The sequence below is a fragment of the Plasmodium falciparum genome, assembly GCF_000002765.6.
Source record: "Plasmodium falciparum 3D7 genome assembly, chromosome: 2".
Classification (NCBI taxonomy): Eukaryota; Apicomplexa; class Aconoidasida; order Haemosporida; family Plasmodiidae; genus Plasmodium; species Plasmodium falciparum.
The window spans coordinates 680,001-697,500 of record NC_037280.1 but is presented as its reverse complement, the minus strand read 5'-3'; the positions used below and the strand labels follow the sequence as shown (position 1 = coordinate 697,500).

At 19.1% G+C, this 17,500-nt stretch overlaps 4 protein-coding genes across 5 annotated transcripts in view; 1 reads left to right on the top strand and 3 right to left on the bottom strand.

Moving 5' to 3' along the window:
- PF3D7_0216800 (TMEM121 domain-containing protein, putative) overlaps nucleotides 1-1,308 on the top strand; it is a gene marked incomplete at both ends in the record, with an annotated part of 3,369 nt that extends 2,061 nt beyond the window's left edge. The window contains one exon of the mRNA XM_001349636.2: nucleotides 1-1,308. This exon is cut by the window's left edge and continues 2,061 nt beyond it. Coding sequence (XP_001349672.2) covers nucleotides 1-1,308 — 1,308 coding nt within the window.
- Nucleotides 1,309-1,717: 409 nt separating this feature from the next.
- Nucleotides 1,718-7,190, bottom strand: PF3D7_0216700.1 (autophagy-related protein 11, putative; the record flags this gene model as incomplete). 2 transcript variants are annotated; one of them, XM_001349635.1, is made up of 7 exons in its annotated part: nucleotides 1,718-4,696; nucleotides 5,100-5,819; nucleotides 6,012-6,206; nucleotides 6,481-6,540; nucleotides 6,664-6,785; nucleotides 6,988-7,027; nucleotides 7,155-7,190. In XM_001349635.1, 7 exons carry the CDS (start codon nucleotides 7,188-7,190, stop codon nucleotides 1,718-1,720), a joined length of 4,152 nt encoding a protein of 1,383 aa, XP_001349671.1. The 2 variants fall into 2 exon arrangements, with proteins under 2 accessions (XP_001349671.1, XP_024329079.1); XM_024473268.1 differs by having other exon boundaries at nucleotides 6,030-6,206.
- Nucleotides 7,191-8,955: 1,765 nt separating this feature from the next.
- PF3D7_0216600 (MtN3-like protein) lies at nucleotides 8,956-11,016 on the bottom strand (the record flags this gene model as incomplete). The annotated part of the gene is made up of 1 exon (XM_001349634.1): nucleotides 8,956-11,016. The coding sequence occupies one exon, from the start codon at nucleotides 11,014-11,016 to the stop codon at nucleotides 8,956-8,958; it is 2,061 nt and encodes a 686-aa protein (XP_001349670.1).
- A 2,781-nt stretch (nucleotides 11,017-13,797) lies between these two features.
- PF3D7_0216500 (conserved Plasmodium protein, unknown function) overlaps nucleotides 13,798-17,500 on the bottom strand; it is a gene marked incomplete at both ends in the record, with an annotated part of 5,217 nt that continues 1,514 nt past the window's right edge. Inside the window, one exon of the mRNA XM_001349633.1 lies at nucleotides 13,798-17,500. This exon is cut by the window's right edge and continues 959 nt beyond it. Within this exon, the coding sequence (XP_001349669.1) occupies nucleotides 13,798-17,500 (3,703 nt within the window).

The following is a 17,500-nucleotide window of genomic DNA, read 5'->3' as shown; positions in this document are numbered from 1 at the left end:
ATAGGAACCAAATTTATTATGAATAAATTAATGTATACTAATGTATCGAATAATGAAAGATATAGATATTATTTAGATGATAATTTAAAAGTTTCTTATATTAATCAGTTGAGATTAATGATACCATATATTACATATTGTTTAGGAAAAATAGCTATGTCTATTGTTTTTTATATTTTTTATATAAAATTTGACATAAGTTATTTAAAATTAATTTTAACAGATTATAAAATGTATTTTAAATTATTTGAACATAAGAATATTATATTTATTGTTTCTTTTTCTATAATATTAGGAAATACAATTATATCATTCTTTTCATTCATTTTTTTGTCTTCCTTTTTTGAAGTAGTATTATCAACTTTATTTATATTTATAAAATGTATTTCAGAGTTCTTATTCCTTTTATTATTAGTATATAATGAAGTTTTTGAAATCTTTCTTAGAAATATTAAACAACCGGATAAATATGCTCCATACTTCTTTTTAACATTTGCTGTTATCCCATCATTTAAAATTATTAGAAATATATACTTTTTTCTGTGTGCCTTATCAGGAAGGCAATTTATAGCATATATTATCAGACCATTTATTAAAGATAAAAACATAAGTAAATTACCCAACTTTTTTAATATAAAAGAATATAATAATAATAATAATAATAATAATAATAATAATGCTCATAATAATAATGCTCATAATAATAACAATGCTCATAATAATAATATTTCGCACAACATGAACTACATAAATGAAGATTATTATTTATTTAATAATAATGACATGTATACAAAAAATACTGTCAAAGGAGATTATAAAGGATTCATATCTATTGCTTCCTTACTAATATATATTAATACAAAATATATGCATGGATTAGCTTCTTTATCAACATTAATGCTAGGAAATAATTTTATTAAAAATTTAAGACTTAATTATAATTTAAGAAATAATCATATATTACTTATATTTATTAACTTCTTTACAAGATTATCATTATTATTATTTATTTATGTACATTACAAAACTAGTGATAAATTATATGAATATGTAGAATATTTCTATTATTTAGTCACTTTTATATTTATAGTAGATTTTATTTTTAAATGGATCTATATGTTCATATCACATAATCTAAGATTGTGTGCCGCATATCACCTAGAATTAAAATCTATGTATGAAGACATTTATTATCATAGCCAAATCAAAAAGGAATCATCAAAAATATATTTAAAACAACTATATACAAAATATCAAACCAACAATTTTTATTACTACAACATTCCTCTCTTTTCAGAATTTATATGACATTATAAGTAAATAAATAAATAAATAAATATATATATATATAAACATTTAGTGCGATTACCTTTTTATTTCACACAACCCCTTCATTGTTGATTCATGAAATGCATTTTTATTTATTCATATAACCATTTCATTATATTATCATTTTATCATTCATTTTTTTAAAATGTTACAAAAAAAAGGAAAAAAAAAAAAAAAAAAAAAAATACATATATATATATATATATATATATATATATATATATATATATATATATAATTTATTTTATGAACAAGGGAAATGTTTTTAAAAATTAAAAATTAAATTTTATTTAAATAAAATGACAAAATGAAAGTATTAAATACATACACATATTATATATATATATATATATATATATATATATATATATCACATTTTGTGATCATATTAACCAATTAATTTTTGTATACATTCAACCTTTTCACCAACCTCTTTTTTGAGCATATCATACTTTTCAACACTAAAAATTTTATATACTTCTTCATTATTCATTTCTACCTCTGTCGTATTCTCATCTATTGTTATATTTCCCTCCGTTGCTGTATTTTCCACTGTTGTTATATTATCTCCTTCTTTGTTTTCCTCATTAAATATATTCCAAGATGTTATAGCCAAGTTTATTTTATTAAAAGCATCATTTAATAAGGCATCATCCTTTGATTTCAGCTTGTTTATAATAACATCCAACTCTTTACTTAGTGATTTTAAATATATAAAACAATTTTCTCCTGTGTCACGTAATTCTTCTAATTGTATTATATACTCTTCATCAAATAATATATTTGATGATTTTTCTTTTGTCTTTTCTTTCTTATTATATTTTTCTTCTTTATCACTTGAATGTCCTTTCTTCTTTTTGTCTTTTCTTTTCCTATCCTCTTTTTGATGTTCATAAATTTCCATTCTTTCTTTTTCTTCTTCAAATTGATGTTTGTCCTTTTCTAACTTTTTCTTTTCTTCTTCATTTTTTTTCCTTTCTTCCTCATTTTTTTTCTTTTCTTCTTCATTTTTTTTCCTTTCTTCCTCATTTTTTTTCCTTTCTTCCTCATTTTTTTTCCTTTCTTCCTCATTTTTTTTCTTTTCCTCCTCGTATTTTTCCATATCCTTTTTTATTTCTTCCATATCTTTTATAGCAATCCTTGATAGGCCCATTTCTTCCTTCAACTTTTCATTTTGCTCTACTAACAAAGACATTTCATTTTGAATTTTCACATGTGAATGTTCCAATTTACTTTTTTCTTCCACGAGCTTATTTATTTCCTCTTTTTTCTTTTCCATATCTTTCATCAAATCGTTTATTTTTTTATCTTTTTCTTTTAAATTTTCATCCATGAGCATATTATTATTATTTGCCATATTCGTTGCGGTGGTTAATTTTTTATTATTTATTTTAGCTTGCTTCAACTTTTCTTCACAATCATTTACGATATCTTCCATTTCCTTATTTTGAATTTCTATTCTTTCATCATATTCTTGTATAATATTTTTAAGTTCTTGATCTTTCTGTTTTAATAAATTTTTATATTCCTCCACTTTTTCTTGCATGTGCTTTTCATTTTCCTTTATTAAAATTTGTGACTGTAGATTCATATCACATACATTTTTCAGTCTCTTAAGTTCCTTTTTATTTTCTTCTTGCATTTCTTCAATTTGATTTTTATGTGTCTGATCCATACTTTTTATTTTATTATTTAGCATATCCTTTTCTTCTTGTATCTTTTTGTTATATTGTTCGATTATCATATTTATTTCTTTATCATATTTATTCTTCAATATGATTTCTTTTTCATTTAATTCTTCATTTTTTAATACATGTAAATTTTGTTCATTTTTTTTTAAGGAATCAATTTCATTTTCTTTTTCTTTAATTTGTATTTCATATTCTTTTATCTTATAAACCATATCAATATTTTTTTTCTTTTCCTCTTCTTTTAAGAATTCTTCATCATTCAATTTTTTCTTTATAACATCTAGTTCATTATTCAATTCGACTATGTTCTTTTCATATGTTTTGTTAATTCTATTTAATTCTTCAACTTTGTTACTTAATAAATCCATTTCGTTAGTCATGTGCATTTTATCTTCCATTTTTTTTTTTATATTTATTAATTCATCTTTCAAATTTTCAATACATTTTTTCTTTTCTAATAAATCATCTTCTAAATTCTTGATTTTATCTTCTTTTTCTTTTTTACAAAATTCGATATCTTTTGATATACATTTGTTTTGTAACTCCCTTTTTATTAGTTCATTCTGTAATTTGTTTACATGTTCATTCATTTTTTCATTTTCGTCTTTTATATCTTTTAATAATTGTTCATTATTTTTTATTACATTTTGCTTCTCCATTAATTTAATATTATTTATTTCTTTTTTTTTTAATAACTCATTTTCAATATTTGTCAAGAGATCAATTTTTCTATCTTTATTTTTTATAAAAGAATTACGTCTTTTTATCTCTTCATTTAATTTTTGATTTTCTTCATAACAATGGGATAATTCATGTTCTAATTTTTTCCCATGTTCTATATTCTTTTCCAGTTCTTTATTTTTTAAATCATATTCTTTTTTTAAATAATAATAATTTTGTTTTAATGTATTTATTCTTTCAATCTTTTTTTCTATTTGTTCTTTATGTTCCGTTTTATAATTATTTAAACATTCAACAATATTTTTATATTTTTCATTCACATCATTTAATTTTTTTTGCATATCATTTAATTTTTCATTCTTGGAAAATATGTCATTATTTAATGTATACAATTTAAATTTTAATACCTTTTCTTGTTCAACAAACTTACTTATTCTTTTTCTCATTGTATCATTTTTCATTCTTAATATTTGTAATTCATTTATTATATTTTCCTTTTCTTTTTCGACATTAGCCATATTTCGACTAACAGAATTTACCTGCTCTATACAATTCTTCAATTCATCACTTATATCATTCAAATTATTTATTAACTCTTTATTTTTTTGCTTCATTTCTTCTAATTTCTTATTATTCATCTCATTTCCTCTCTCCACTGTCATCTTATTTTCTTCAATAAAAAGTTTCAACTTATTTATTTCATTAATTAAGTTATTCTCTCGCTTCTCATAATCTTTCATCTTATATACCTGATAACTATTCTTTTTCTTTAAATCATTTATTATCTTCTCATCATTATCTAACTTTTCCTTCAACTCATATATCACCTTTTCCCCCTTCTCTTTCTCGCTGTTTATTTTAACACTGTCCCTCTCGACACACTCGAGATGATTTAGTTTTAATCGTAGCTCTTCATAGTTCTTCTTTTTTAAAATTAACTCTTTTCTTAGCTCCTTCATTTCATGTGTCACCTTCTCCAGCTCTACATTTCTCTCCTAAATAAAATAAATTAAAAGAAAAAAAAACACGCTATCATTTGTACATATATATGAGTCATTGGTATTTTTGCTTTTATAATTTAGCACACATGATTATATTCACCAATAAGTATATCATATATATGTTATATATATATATATATATATATATATATATATATATATATGTATATGTGTGTGTGTAAATTTCTTTGCATATTTAAATGAACAATAAATTAAAATCATGTCCATTTTACATGAACTGTACATGTAAATGGTATACATTTTGCATGAACAATGCAGGAAAAAAAAAAAATATATACATATATATATATATATATATATATATATAATACACATTTTCTATTTTTATATTATTTTAGAATGTTCCATTAAGAAGTGATTAGATAAATATTTTTACCTCAAGAGTTTTCTTAAAATTGATTAGATTTCTTATGGAAGAAGAAATAATATCAATATATAATTCCGTTTGTACATATATTTGATCTTGATTTATATCTAATTTGTTATGTATTTTATCATTTAGAAAGTTATGTTCATCATTATTTTTTAAATAAGTTATAATATTAAATATTTTTTGAGTAAAATTGTTTAATATATATTCTTTATTTTGTGCATCATTTAGTAATGTTTTGAAATTTTTGATTTTGATTTTTAGATCATTATTAATTTTGTCTAAATTATTTTTTTCATCATTTAAGATTTTATTTTTTACATAATTCTGATTATTTTCACTTTTAGTTTTTTCTAGTTGTAATTTTAAATCATTTAATTCTTCTAGGTTTTTACAATTTTCATTTTTAACAACATCAATATGTATTTCATAACTTTTCATTTTATTATTGTAGTTATTATTCTTTTCAATTTCTTCGTTTAATTTTTCTTTACAACATTTTAATTCAAATTCCAATTGTATTTTCCCCATCTTATAAATTTCAAGAGTTTTTGAATATTCCTCTAGGAGGCATTTTAAATGATCCTTTTCTTCATTATGAAAATTAGTATACAATTTCTTTTTATCATTATTTTCTATTTCATGTGTATCATATATAGCAACATTTTCATGTGAATTTTGTAGGTGCTTTTCTTGTTCTTTTAGTTCTTTCGATATGGGTATTCCCTACAAAAAAATAAAATAAAAATATAAAAATATATAAAAATATTTAAAAATAAGTTATAAAATTATGATGAACGAAATATATTAAATTTTTTTTTTTTTTTTTTTTTTTGATAATTTTTATTATGTAAAAATATAAGATATTATATAAATATGTAACAATATATATATATATATATATTTTAATTGAATTACTTTATTTTCGTGAGTTACATTTTGAATTATAAGAAATTGTAATTCTATCTCTTTAATTTTATTATTGATGGTTTTTTCGAACTCATTTTTTTTCAGAAATAGGTTATTCAATTTTATGTGTATACTTTTTAATTTTAATGACAAACAAGAATTCAAATTTTTTTGTTTTATCAATTGACTCTTTAATTCTTCAAACTAAAAAAAATGGGAAATTTAAAATGTTCCTTTGGTATAAAGAATATTATAAATACATATACATAATATGTTTATTTTGTTTTTTATTTTGTTTTTTATTTTGTTTTTTATTTTGTTTTTTATTTTGTTTTTTATTTTGTTTTTTATTTTGTTTTTTATTTTGTTTTTTATTTTGTTTTTTATTTTGTTTTTTATTTTGTTTTTTATTTTGTTTTTTATTTTGTTTTTTTATTTTATTATTATTTTTTTATTTTATTTTTTTTTCTTGTTGTACCGTTTTGTCCTTATAACTATCATTTAAACTTTCGTTTAGATTATAATTATTAAAAAGATCCTATAAAAAAAAAAAAAAAAAAAAAAAAAAACATATATACACATATACATATATATATATATGTGCTTATATATTTATTCATTTAATTATGTACACATCTTAATATTTCTATTAAATTCTTACACTTTTATTTTTTGTATAAATATCTAATTCATTCAACGAACGTTTTATGTGGTTCAATTCATAATGTGCATTTTTATCATTCAACAAATTTTCTATACTCTTCTTCAAGTCTTCAATTTTTTCTATAAATCGTTATCGAAAAATTAATATATATTCATATAAACATAAATACAAACAAGAAATATTAATATATACATATGAATAAATAAATAAATAAATAAATAAATAAATAAATATATATATATATATATATATATATATATATATATATATATATATATATATGTATATTTTTTTTTTTTTTTTTTTTTTTTTATGTCTTACGTTTACTAATTAAAATATCATTATTTTTATCGCAATAACTCTAAAATAGAAAAATATAATTTTATATATTAATAATAATCAAAGACAAAAAAAAAAAAAAAATAAAATAAATAATAATTATCATGGGGAAATTAAAAATTACTTGTCATTTTTTTTTTTATTGTTACCGTGTATGATTCTTTTTCATCACCTAATATTACCATATTTTTAAGAACATATGATAAAAAAAAAGAAAAAAAAAATTAATACTTAAAATAATAAAATATATCAATTTATATTACATATATATATATATATATATATATATATATACTTATATTTTTATTTATTTATTTTTTTTTTTTTTATGTCGAAATATCTTTCTGTTCACTCTTGTTAAAATAAAACCGTGTTAAGAACTATTGCACAACATTTTAAATTACACAAACACAAAAAAATAAATAAAAATAAAAATAAAACGGATAACTGTATATATATACACATATATAAATAAATATATATATAACTATATATATATATATATATATATATATATATATATATATTTATTTATTTATTTATTATAAAAAACAAGTAGAAATTTTCTATCTTAATTTGTTATTTTTTAAAAAGGTTCATTTTTAATAATTCTTATTCAGTAACCCATGCATTAAACAAAATTGTTTTCTCTAATTTTTTTTTTTTTTTTTTTTCTTTTGGTATTAAATTAGAATTATTCTTACCAAAAGAAAACAAAAAAAATAAAAAAGAACAAAAACAAAAACAAAAAAAAAAACAAAAAAAAACAAGAACAAAAACAAGAACAAAAACAAGAACAAAAACAAGAACAAAAACAAAAAACATATTCATAGGACGCACAAAATATATATATATATATATATATATTTTTTTTTTATAATTCTTAAATTTTTTTCTAACTATAATATTAAAAAGTTAATTTCTATATATTTTATTTATTACAAAAAAAAAAAAAAGGAAAAAGGAAAAAAAATTAAAGCCTTATAGGTAGAAATCTATTACGACGTTACATCCTATGAGATGCTATATAAAATATTACTTATTATATGTACATTATGTTTATATATATTTATATAATCATTCTTAATTTTTTTTTTTTTTTTCTATTTATTCTAAGAAAAGAAATATAAAGAACAGGTAATATTATTTATATAATAAAATATATATTAATAGGAAGAAAAAAAATTATTATAATGTTCGTTTTATTTCAAATGATAACACATTTTAAAATGAACGGATATAAACACGAATTAATAAAAAAATAAATATATATAAATAAATAAATAAATATATATATATATATATATATGTGCATATATTCATATATATATTTATTTATAATTTATAAGAATGGAAAAAATAAAAAAAAATAAAAAAAAAAAAGTACAATATATTAATAATATTGTATATAAATACAAATTGTTAAAAATAAAAAAAGTTTCTTATGAAATTTTTTTATATATAACAAAATTAAATTATTGCAAAGAGCTACACATAAATAAGAAAAAAGATATATATAAACATAAAATATATAGTTATATACACATATGTACATATATATATATATATATATATTATATATATATTTTATGCCTCATAATAAACGAAGAAAAAAAAGAAGGATCATATAATAACAATTTTTTTCTTTTTTTTTGTTACATTGAATGAGCGTATACATTTCCCATCACACCAATGTAACCATATTTATCAAATGTTATTATATAGGAATTCATATACATACACAAAAAAAAAAAAAAGAAGAAAAAAATACAAAGCAACCACAAAAAAATATACAAACTGTAACATATATATATATATATATATATATATATATATATATATATATATATATATTTATTTATTTATTTATATTTTGTGAAGACCTTCCTTTTTTGAAATATATACCGAAAAAAAAAAAAATTTTAATTTAAAAAAGAAAACACACATACTTTAAAATGTTATTGCAGTATTCTTTTCCAAACTCTCTGAACGTTTTAAATACTTCTGATTAGAAACACCCGGACGGCTGTAATCTATATTGAAGGTACCCGTCAAGGGTGATGTTTCGTCAAAGGACAAATCAAAAATTGTAGTGGGCATAGTTGTTGATATTTCAGTCATTCGATTTTCTTCATCCACGTTATATTCATTAAAAAACATATTACTATTTGTATCAGGGATATATTTATTACGATTTTTTCTTGTGGATATTTCGCTAACGGTTGTGTCAGAGTCATGATTAAAGGTTGTGTTTTCTTTATTAGAATATAATATGATTAATAGTACTTGTAAGAGACTTAAAATAAAACCACATAAATTAGGTATTATAATAAATCCATCCTTTAACGTAAAACCATATGTTAACCATAAAAAGGAACATAACAAACTACCCATCGTTACTTCCATAGGTATTAAAGATGAGTTTTTCTTCTTTATTACTATTTGGATATAAGATAAGGGAGCACCGAAGTTAACTATACTCGATATGAAGGCAACAAATCCAACAAATACTTCATATTGTTCATATGATAATATATATAAAAATGCATATAATAAAAAACATATAAATCCACATATCTTATAATAAGAATGTAACTTTTGCTTTAGCCACATGTTTTTACAATTCTTGTGATATATTACACAATATAATATTCCTAATATCAATCCAACTAAATTGGGAAACACAATCGCTGAATTATTTAATAACATTCCATAAACTAACCATAAAAATGAAGATAATAATAATATTATATATGGAAAACCATCCAACTCTCCTGTTGTTTTCTTCTTTATTATTTTAAATATTGTAGGTAAAAATATTAACTGCATAAAAATAGATGAACCTATAGATAATAATTTAAGGAAATATAAATTTGAACCACTTTCTTCCACATTTTTGTTCATTTCATCATATATCTTTTGGCTAGCCAGATCCACATATTCTGAACTGCCTTTACTATCCTCATTCATCTTATTAGGAGCATTCAAATCATTACTTGAGTTCATATTATCACTACTTAAACCTTTTGTATTATCATTTACCATTTTTTTATTAGTTGCATCATTTTGTACATTCGATAAAATTTTTTCCTTATCTTTATTTTGTCCATTGGATGTCTCCTCCTTTGGTGTAATTTCTTTAACCACTGCTTGTTCGACTTCTTTTGAATTTTCTAAATTCTGACTGCTTGAACTTTTTGATGTGCTTCCAGATGTATTGTTGTTTTCTTTTTTCTCGTTTTGTTTTTGAACATTATGTTCCGTATTTTCTATAAAGTTTGTTTGTTGAATTATATTACTATCAAGATTATTATTATGACCAAGATAAATATTATTATTATTATTGTTAATATTATTATTGTTGTTAATATTACTATTGTTATTATTACTATTACTATTATTATTAATATTATTATTATTATTATTGTTTGTATTAGTAGTACTACTACTACTCGTTTCACTTGTTGTTGTATCTAGCGTGTTGTTATTATTATCTCCTTGTACAACCTGATCCAACGTATTTGTTAATTTCTCATTTTTCGATTGTAAATTATTTACTTGTTCGGTTACTTTTTGATCTTTAGTTTCTTCCTTTTTTCTTAACTCTTCAATTTGAGGAGTATCTTTTTTTTGTTCAACGGATAAAGAATTTAAAGGGGATTGCTCGTCCCCTTCAGGTTTTATGATCATATTAAAATTTTCTGATTTTACGCTTAAACCAGAGGTATTATTATTATTATTATTATTGTTGTTATTATTATTATTATTATTGTTGTTATTATTATTATTATTGTTGTTGTTATTATTATTATTATTATTATTATTATTATTGTTATTATTATTATTATTATTATTGTTATTATTACTCTTGTTACTATTATTATTTTGCCCCTCATCCTTAACGGATGCTTTATTCGATATGCTACTTACTTCTTCACATCTTATCCTATGACAACATAACACAAGAACTAAAACAATTTGTAAAAGTAGTATTCTTTTTATAATACCCATTTCATTTTTTTACTTCTTTTCAAAAATTACAAACAAAAAAAAAAAAAAAAAAAATGCACATATATATATATATATATATATATATATATATATATATACTATATATATTATAGATATATATATATCTATTTTTTTAATTATATGATTTCAAAAAAAAAAAAAAAAAAATAAGGCAGAAAAAAAAAATATTAAATATTCTATATTTAGTATTATAACTTATATATAAATATTACATTTTTGTTTTGTACATATATTTTATAAACAAACAAAATATTATAAAAAGATAAAATGACAAGGCATTTTTTTTATTCTATTATTCTTTTATTCTTTTATTTTTTTTTTTTCTTAATAAATTAAAAATTCTTTTATAAGTATATTATGAAAAAGAATACAAAACATAAAAAATGAACAATATATATTATATATATATATATATATATATATATAGGGATCATATATTATTGATTTGTAAGTTTTAAAAACCGCATATTTCATAAAATCTTTTAATTTTACTGCAAAAAAAAATAAAATTAATGCGCAAACATTTTGAATGAAATAAAAAAAAAAAAAAAAAGAAAGAAAGATAAATGTTAAAATATTGAAACAGTCACATGTTATATATATCAAATATATATTATATATATAATAATACATACAATAATTTATATATATATATATATATATATATATTAAGTTAATAATTATAAAACATTGATGAGGAATTTATTATATATAATATGAATTAAATATTTGTAATCTTTTTTTTTTTTGTAGAAAATTATTATATATTCAAAAAAGAAAAAAAAGAAAAAAATTCTTCCCAAGCATGCGCGCGTAAAATATTTATTTTATTTTTTAAAATAAAAATATATATATTATATTATTTGTATATATATATAAAAATATAATGTATTAATATATATACATATATATATATGTAGTTTTAATATTATTATTTTATTATATTATTATATACATTAAATATATATATTACATATAGGTGAAAACATTAAATAAAATTTTGTTCTTTTATTTAAAAAAAAACAAAAAAAAAAAAAAAAAAAAAAAAAAATGCAACCGTTTACATACATGAAAAATTAAAATAAATTCAAAGAGAAGCGAAATTCAAATTTTACATTTTATTTTAAAAAAAAAAAAAATAAATAAAAATAAACTTTATAATTTCATTGTTATAAGAGCTATTTTATAAAATAATTAATACATATAATATACATAATATATTATATATATATTTTATGTATATCGTATTATATATTCATTTAAAAATAATAATATTTTTATTTATATTAATTCGTTTATTTTTTTTAATAATGATTATTTTTAAATATATATAATATATATATATATATATATATATATATTTATTTATTTATTTATATTAATAATATTATAAATTATTATTACATATTCTTTATTTTTATTATTTTTATTTTTTTTTTGTGAATGTAAAATAATGCGATAATAAAACAGAATATTATTAAAATGTAAATATATATATAATATATATATATTTATATATAAGTACTTATAAATTTTTAGGTTGAATAAAAAAGTACAGTGTTCGATATAATACATACATACATATAATAATACTTATTATATGTAAAACTATTATATATATATATATATATATATGTATGTATGTATATTCTTTGTATAAGTTATTCATTTATGTATTTATTATTTACCAATAAAATAAAAAATGCTTATTATTAAAAAGAATATTTTCCTTGGTATTCTTTCTTTTTAATCATCTCCATTTTTATATTCAACATTCAATTGAAATGGATACCACATATATTGGGAAAGTATGCAATATGGATCATATATATAAATAAATGTTTACATATGTGTATATATTATATATACATTTTTTTTTTTTTTTCTTTGTAAATAGCTACAAATTGTAATTGCCCAAATAGCTATATTTACCCAATATTTATAAAAAAAAAAGAAAAAAAAAAAAGAAGAAAAAAAAAAAGAATAATATTATGAACAGGCAAGGTAAATATATAATAATACACTTATGTATATATATATTTATTATTATTTATTCCAATGGCTAGTTTTCTTTTGTATTACCTTATTACTTTTATATATATATATATATTATATATTATCATCAAATGAATATAATTATTTTTTATATATTTACTAAATAATTCACTCTTTAAAATCACCATGTCCTTTTTATTGTTTATATTTATTAATTGAAGGAAAGTATTTTAAAAAGAAGAAAAAAAAAAATATATTAGATTATGTGGCAAAGTGACCTTATTTATTTTATTTATTTTATTTATTTATTTATTTTTTTTTTTTTTTTTTTTTTTTTTTTTTTTTTTTGGTGTGTGTCTGTTTTAAAATGTTGAAACATGTATTGCTATAATTTTGAGATAATATGATTATTGTGCATATATATAATTAATATGAAAAATGTGTATTATTTATACTGTTTATTGTTTATATGTTTATTTATTTTAGATACTTATCTTTTCATATTGCTGTACAAATTATTTTCATTCGTATCACTATTATAAGTAATATGTTATATAACTAGGAATGTACAACAAATGTGAATATTATGTTATATATCATACTTTTTTTATTTTTTTTTTATTTTTATTTTTCATGAATACTCATGTATTTTTTATATATATCCGCACCTTTTTTTTAATACAATAATAATTATAATATCCATTATATATGTTTCTTGAAGCAATATCAAACATATTTCCCATGTTTGATTATTATAAATTCGATTTAAATTAAATTTTTTTTTTTATCACCTTCTCCTTTTTTAATTAATTTCGTATAAGCATTATATTTTGTTATATCAATTTTGTTTTTCTTCTTTTTTTCGATATATGTAACGCTCTCCCTTTGTGGTAACCTTATCATCATGCTATGCACATAATTGTTCACATGATAACTATTAATAAATTTGTCCTTTTCTCCCATGTAATTAGTTGTATCACTGTTTTGTGGACTTATTTTATATAAATTACTATTTATATGTTTTATGCTATTAGAAGAACGATTTATGTTATCTCGGAATTCCCCTTTCATCTTAATATCTGTATTCATATATTTCTTCAAATAATTCTGTATATATCCTAAACCTTTTGTTCTTAATTTTGTTTCTTTATTTATGCAATAACTCAAATTATTTATTTCACCATTATTTATCACGCACAAATCACCCCCCCTATTACAAAATTGTTCAATTTCTATTATTTCTTTATTTACTTCAATATTAGGTTTAAAATTTTTTCTTTGGATTTCATTTTTTTCATTTATTCCTAAATAAATATCATCTCTTATATACGATTCATTATTAATTCCTCTTCTTATAAATGACGTATCTTTTTTAATAATATCATCATCGTGTTTACAATTCAATTTTTTACTCTCACACAAGTAAATATTCTTTTTTCTTTTCAACATACTTTTTAACAATTTATATGTTACGTAATGATTATTTATTTTATTATTATTATTATTATTTTTTTTTTTTTTTATTATTTTCATTTTTTTTAAGAATTCATCTTTTGAACAATCTTCTTTTTCTTCATTTTTTTTTTTTAAATGCTCCTTTTCGTATCTAACGTTTAACAATTTATTTTTTAACATAACGGGAATGGAAACACCTTTGGATACTACATTATATGATTCTCCATTTATATGAATGTCATGTATTTTTTTTTTTTCTTCCTTGTTTTTTATGATACTTAACAATGATATGTCCTTTTTTCTATTATCCATTTTGCACATATTCGTTCTTCTTTTAAATGATTTTACAACTTGAGGAATATGTTTTACAATTTTTATTTTATCATATTTTTTTGATTTATTCGATACATGTGCCTTAGAATTATTATTTGTATGTATTAATGATAAGAACTTGTTAAATGAATTATCCATTTGTTCATTTCTTTTACCATGAATAATATTCGTTTTTTTTTCCTTGTTCTTCTTCTTATTATTATTATTATGATTAAAAGGAAACGTGTTTTTTACTTGATTTGTTGAGCCTAGATAATCATCACAAGAAGTATTAACAGTGCTTTCATTATTTTTATTATTTTTATATATTTTTTGCTTACCACCTATGTACTCATTTCTCTTAATAACATGTGACGTATTGTTAACATTCATAAGATTATTTTGCTTATAATAGGTATCCTCGAAAGATTGTCTACTTTTATTTATACAATATGTATATATTATAAATATGGAATCATCTAAAAGTATTAAACTTTTATTCTTTCGTTCATCATTCCAATTATTTTCGACAAACAAAAACTGGTTGTCATCCTTATGATTGTAATAAAAAAATTCATAAAACCAAGTGTTCTCAAATAATATATTAAAATATAGAGGCTCCATTTTGTTGGTTTTTATTTTACAAGGATTCATGGAACATAAATAATAATTATAGGAAGATATATTTTCATCATCTCTTGTAGTAATATAAAATAAATTATCCATATTTTTTATAACATGGATATGAATAATATTTTTTATTGAAAGATAAGAAATACATCTTAAATCAATTTTTTCATTCCCCGATATATTTAATTTATATATATATATACAATATGTAAAGGAACATATTAATATATTTTTATGTTTATTTAAATGTATACTTATTATTTTATTATTCTTTTTCATATCTTGCTCATTATATATTTTTACACTATTGTCAGATTTGGTCTTATTTATTATATATTTATTATTTATAATTTTTTTCTTAAAAACAAAAAGAATTTCCTTCTCTTTATGTATCCTCATTCTTTGCTTTCCTACGAAATCTTCTTTTCTAATTCTATTTATTATTTTTATGTTATTATTATTACATATATCGATAAAATATAGGTTCCCCTTAAACGAGCCACATATCAGAAGATTATCTGAATAAAAAACAAATGAACTAATATATATTGTAGGTAGACATAATAATTTTATTGTATCATAATTCTTTAAGTTCATTTTGTACAAACAATTTTCTATACTATATATAATATTATTATTATGTATATTATATGAACTAATTTTTTTATTATTCTTATCATATATATAACATAACTCGTCACATAATAAATTATATATTATTATTTCATTATAAGTTGTTCCAATCAATATTGTATACATATTCAAATGACAAAATGAATTTATGTATCTCTTTTTCAACGTTCTATATGATTCTTTATAATCATAATTATATTTCTTATTACACATTCGGTTTACAATTCTTTTACCCTCAAAAGTATCACATGGTAAGTTATTACTATGATGGTACGCTAAATTGGTACTATCCTCAAATGTTTCGTCATCATCACGTATTTTTTTACCATCACACATTTTTTTACCATTACATATTTTTTTACCATTGATAAATTGTGTTGTCTCTTCAGAATTATACGTACAATTCCTTTTAATATTATTATTACAATTTTCATATGATAAATTTTTTGTTTTATGTTCCAGAGAAAAAAATATATCAATATCCCTATATATAACAAAATTATGAATATCCATAAAAAATATAATGCCAGAACGATTTAATATTAACATATCATTTTGAAAAATAAAAATTGACACGATGGGTTCATTACATATTTTTTCTAAATGTATTATTTTATGAGGTTTTAAAAAATCGTTAATTATAATCATTCCGTTTTTTGTTCCTATAACAAGATATTTTTTCATGATAAGATTTTTTTTTTTTTTTTTTTTTTTTTTTATTATCATATTATTGGATAATTGATTAGGAGTATTTATTTGATGATTCCTATTATTTCTTCTTTTTATTATTTTATTAGAATCTCTCTTTTTTTGTTGTTCAGTATTTATCCTATTCGTATGAGCACGTCTTTTCTTTCCATATTCATCTTTAATTTTGAAAATAACGTTTATATCATCAGAATTTTCAGTGCACACAAAATTGAATATTTCTACAACATTTATTTGGATATTAACGAGAGGAGGGAATTTATAATATTGTTCACTGCTATAATAATAATCATATTTATTATTATTACAATTATTATCATATTTATTATTATTATTACAATTATTATCATATTTATTATTATTATTACAATTATTATCATATTTATTATTATTATTATTATGTAAAAACGTGTTTGTACATTCAACGTCCATATAATTTTTATATACAAATGTACTGTTGAATATATTTACATAATTTTTGTTGTATTCATTTGAATCTATCAAAATTTTTGTTTTTTTCATATGGTCTGCCTCATCATTTATAAAATAATTTCCCCCTATTTTATAGTGTACAAATTTTTTTTCTTCATCTTCATCAGCCTGTTCATAATTTTCTTCATTTTTTTTGATCTTACATTTATCGTTATATTTCTTCAAACACACATAACGATTATATAAATAACTATTTATAAACAATTCAAAATAAAATGTGTAAAAAAAATAAAAATTT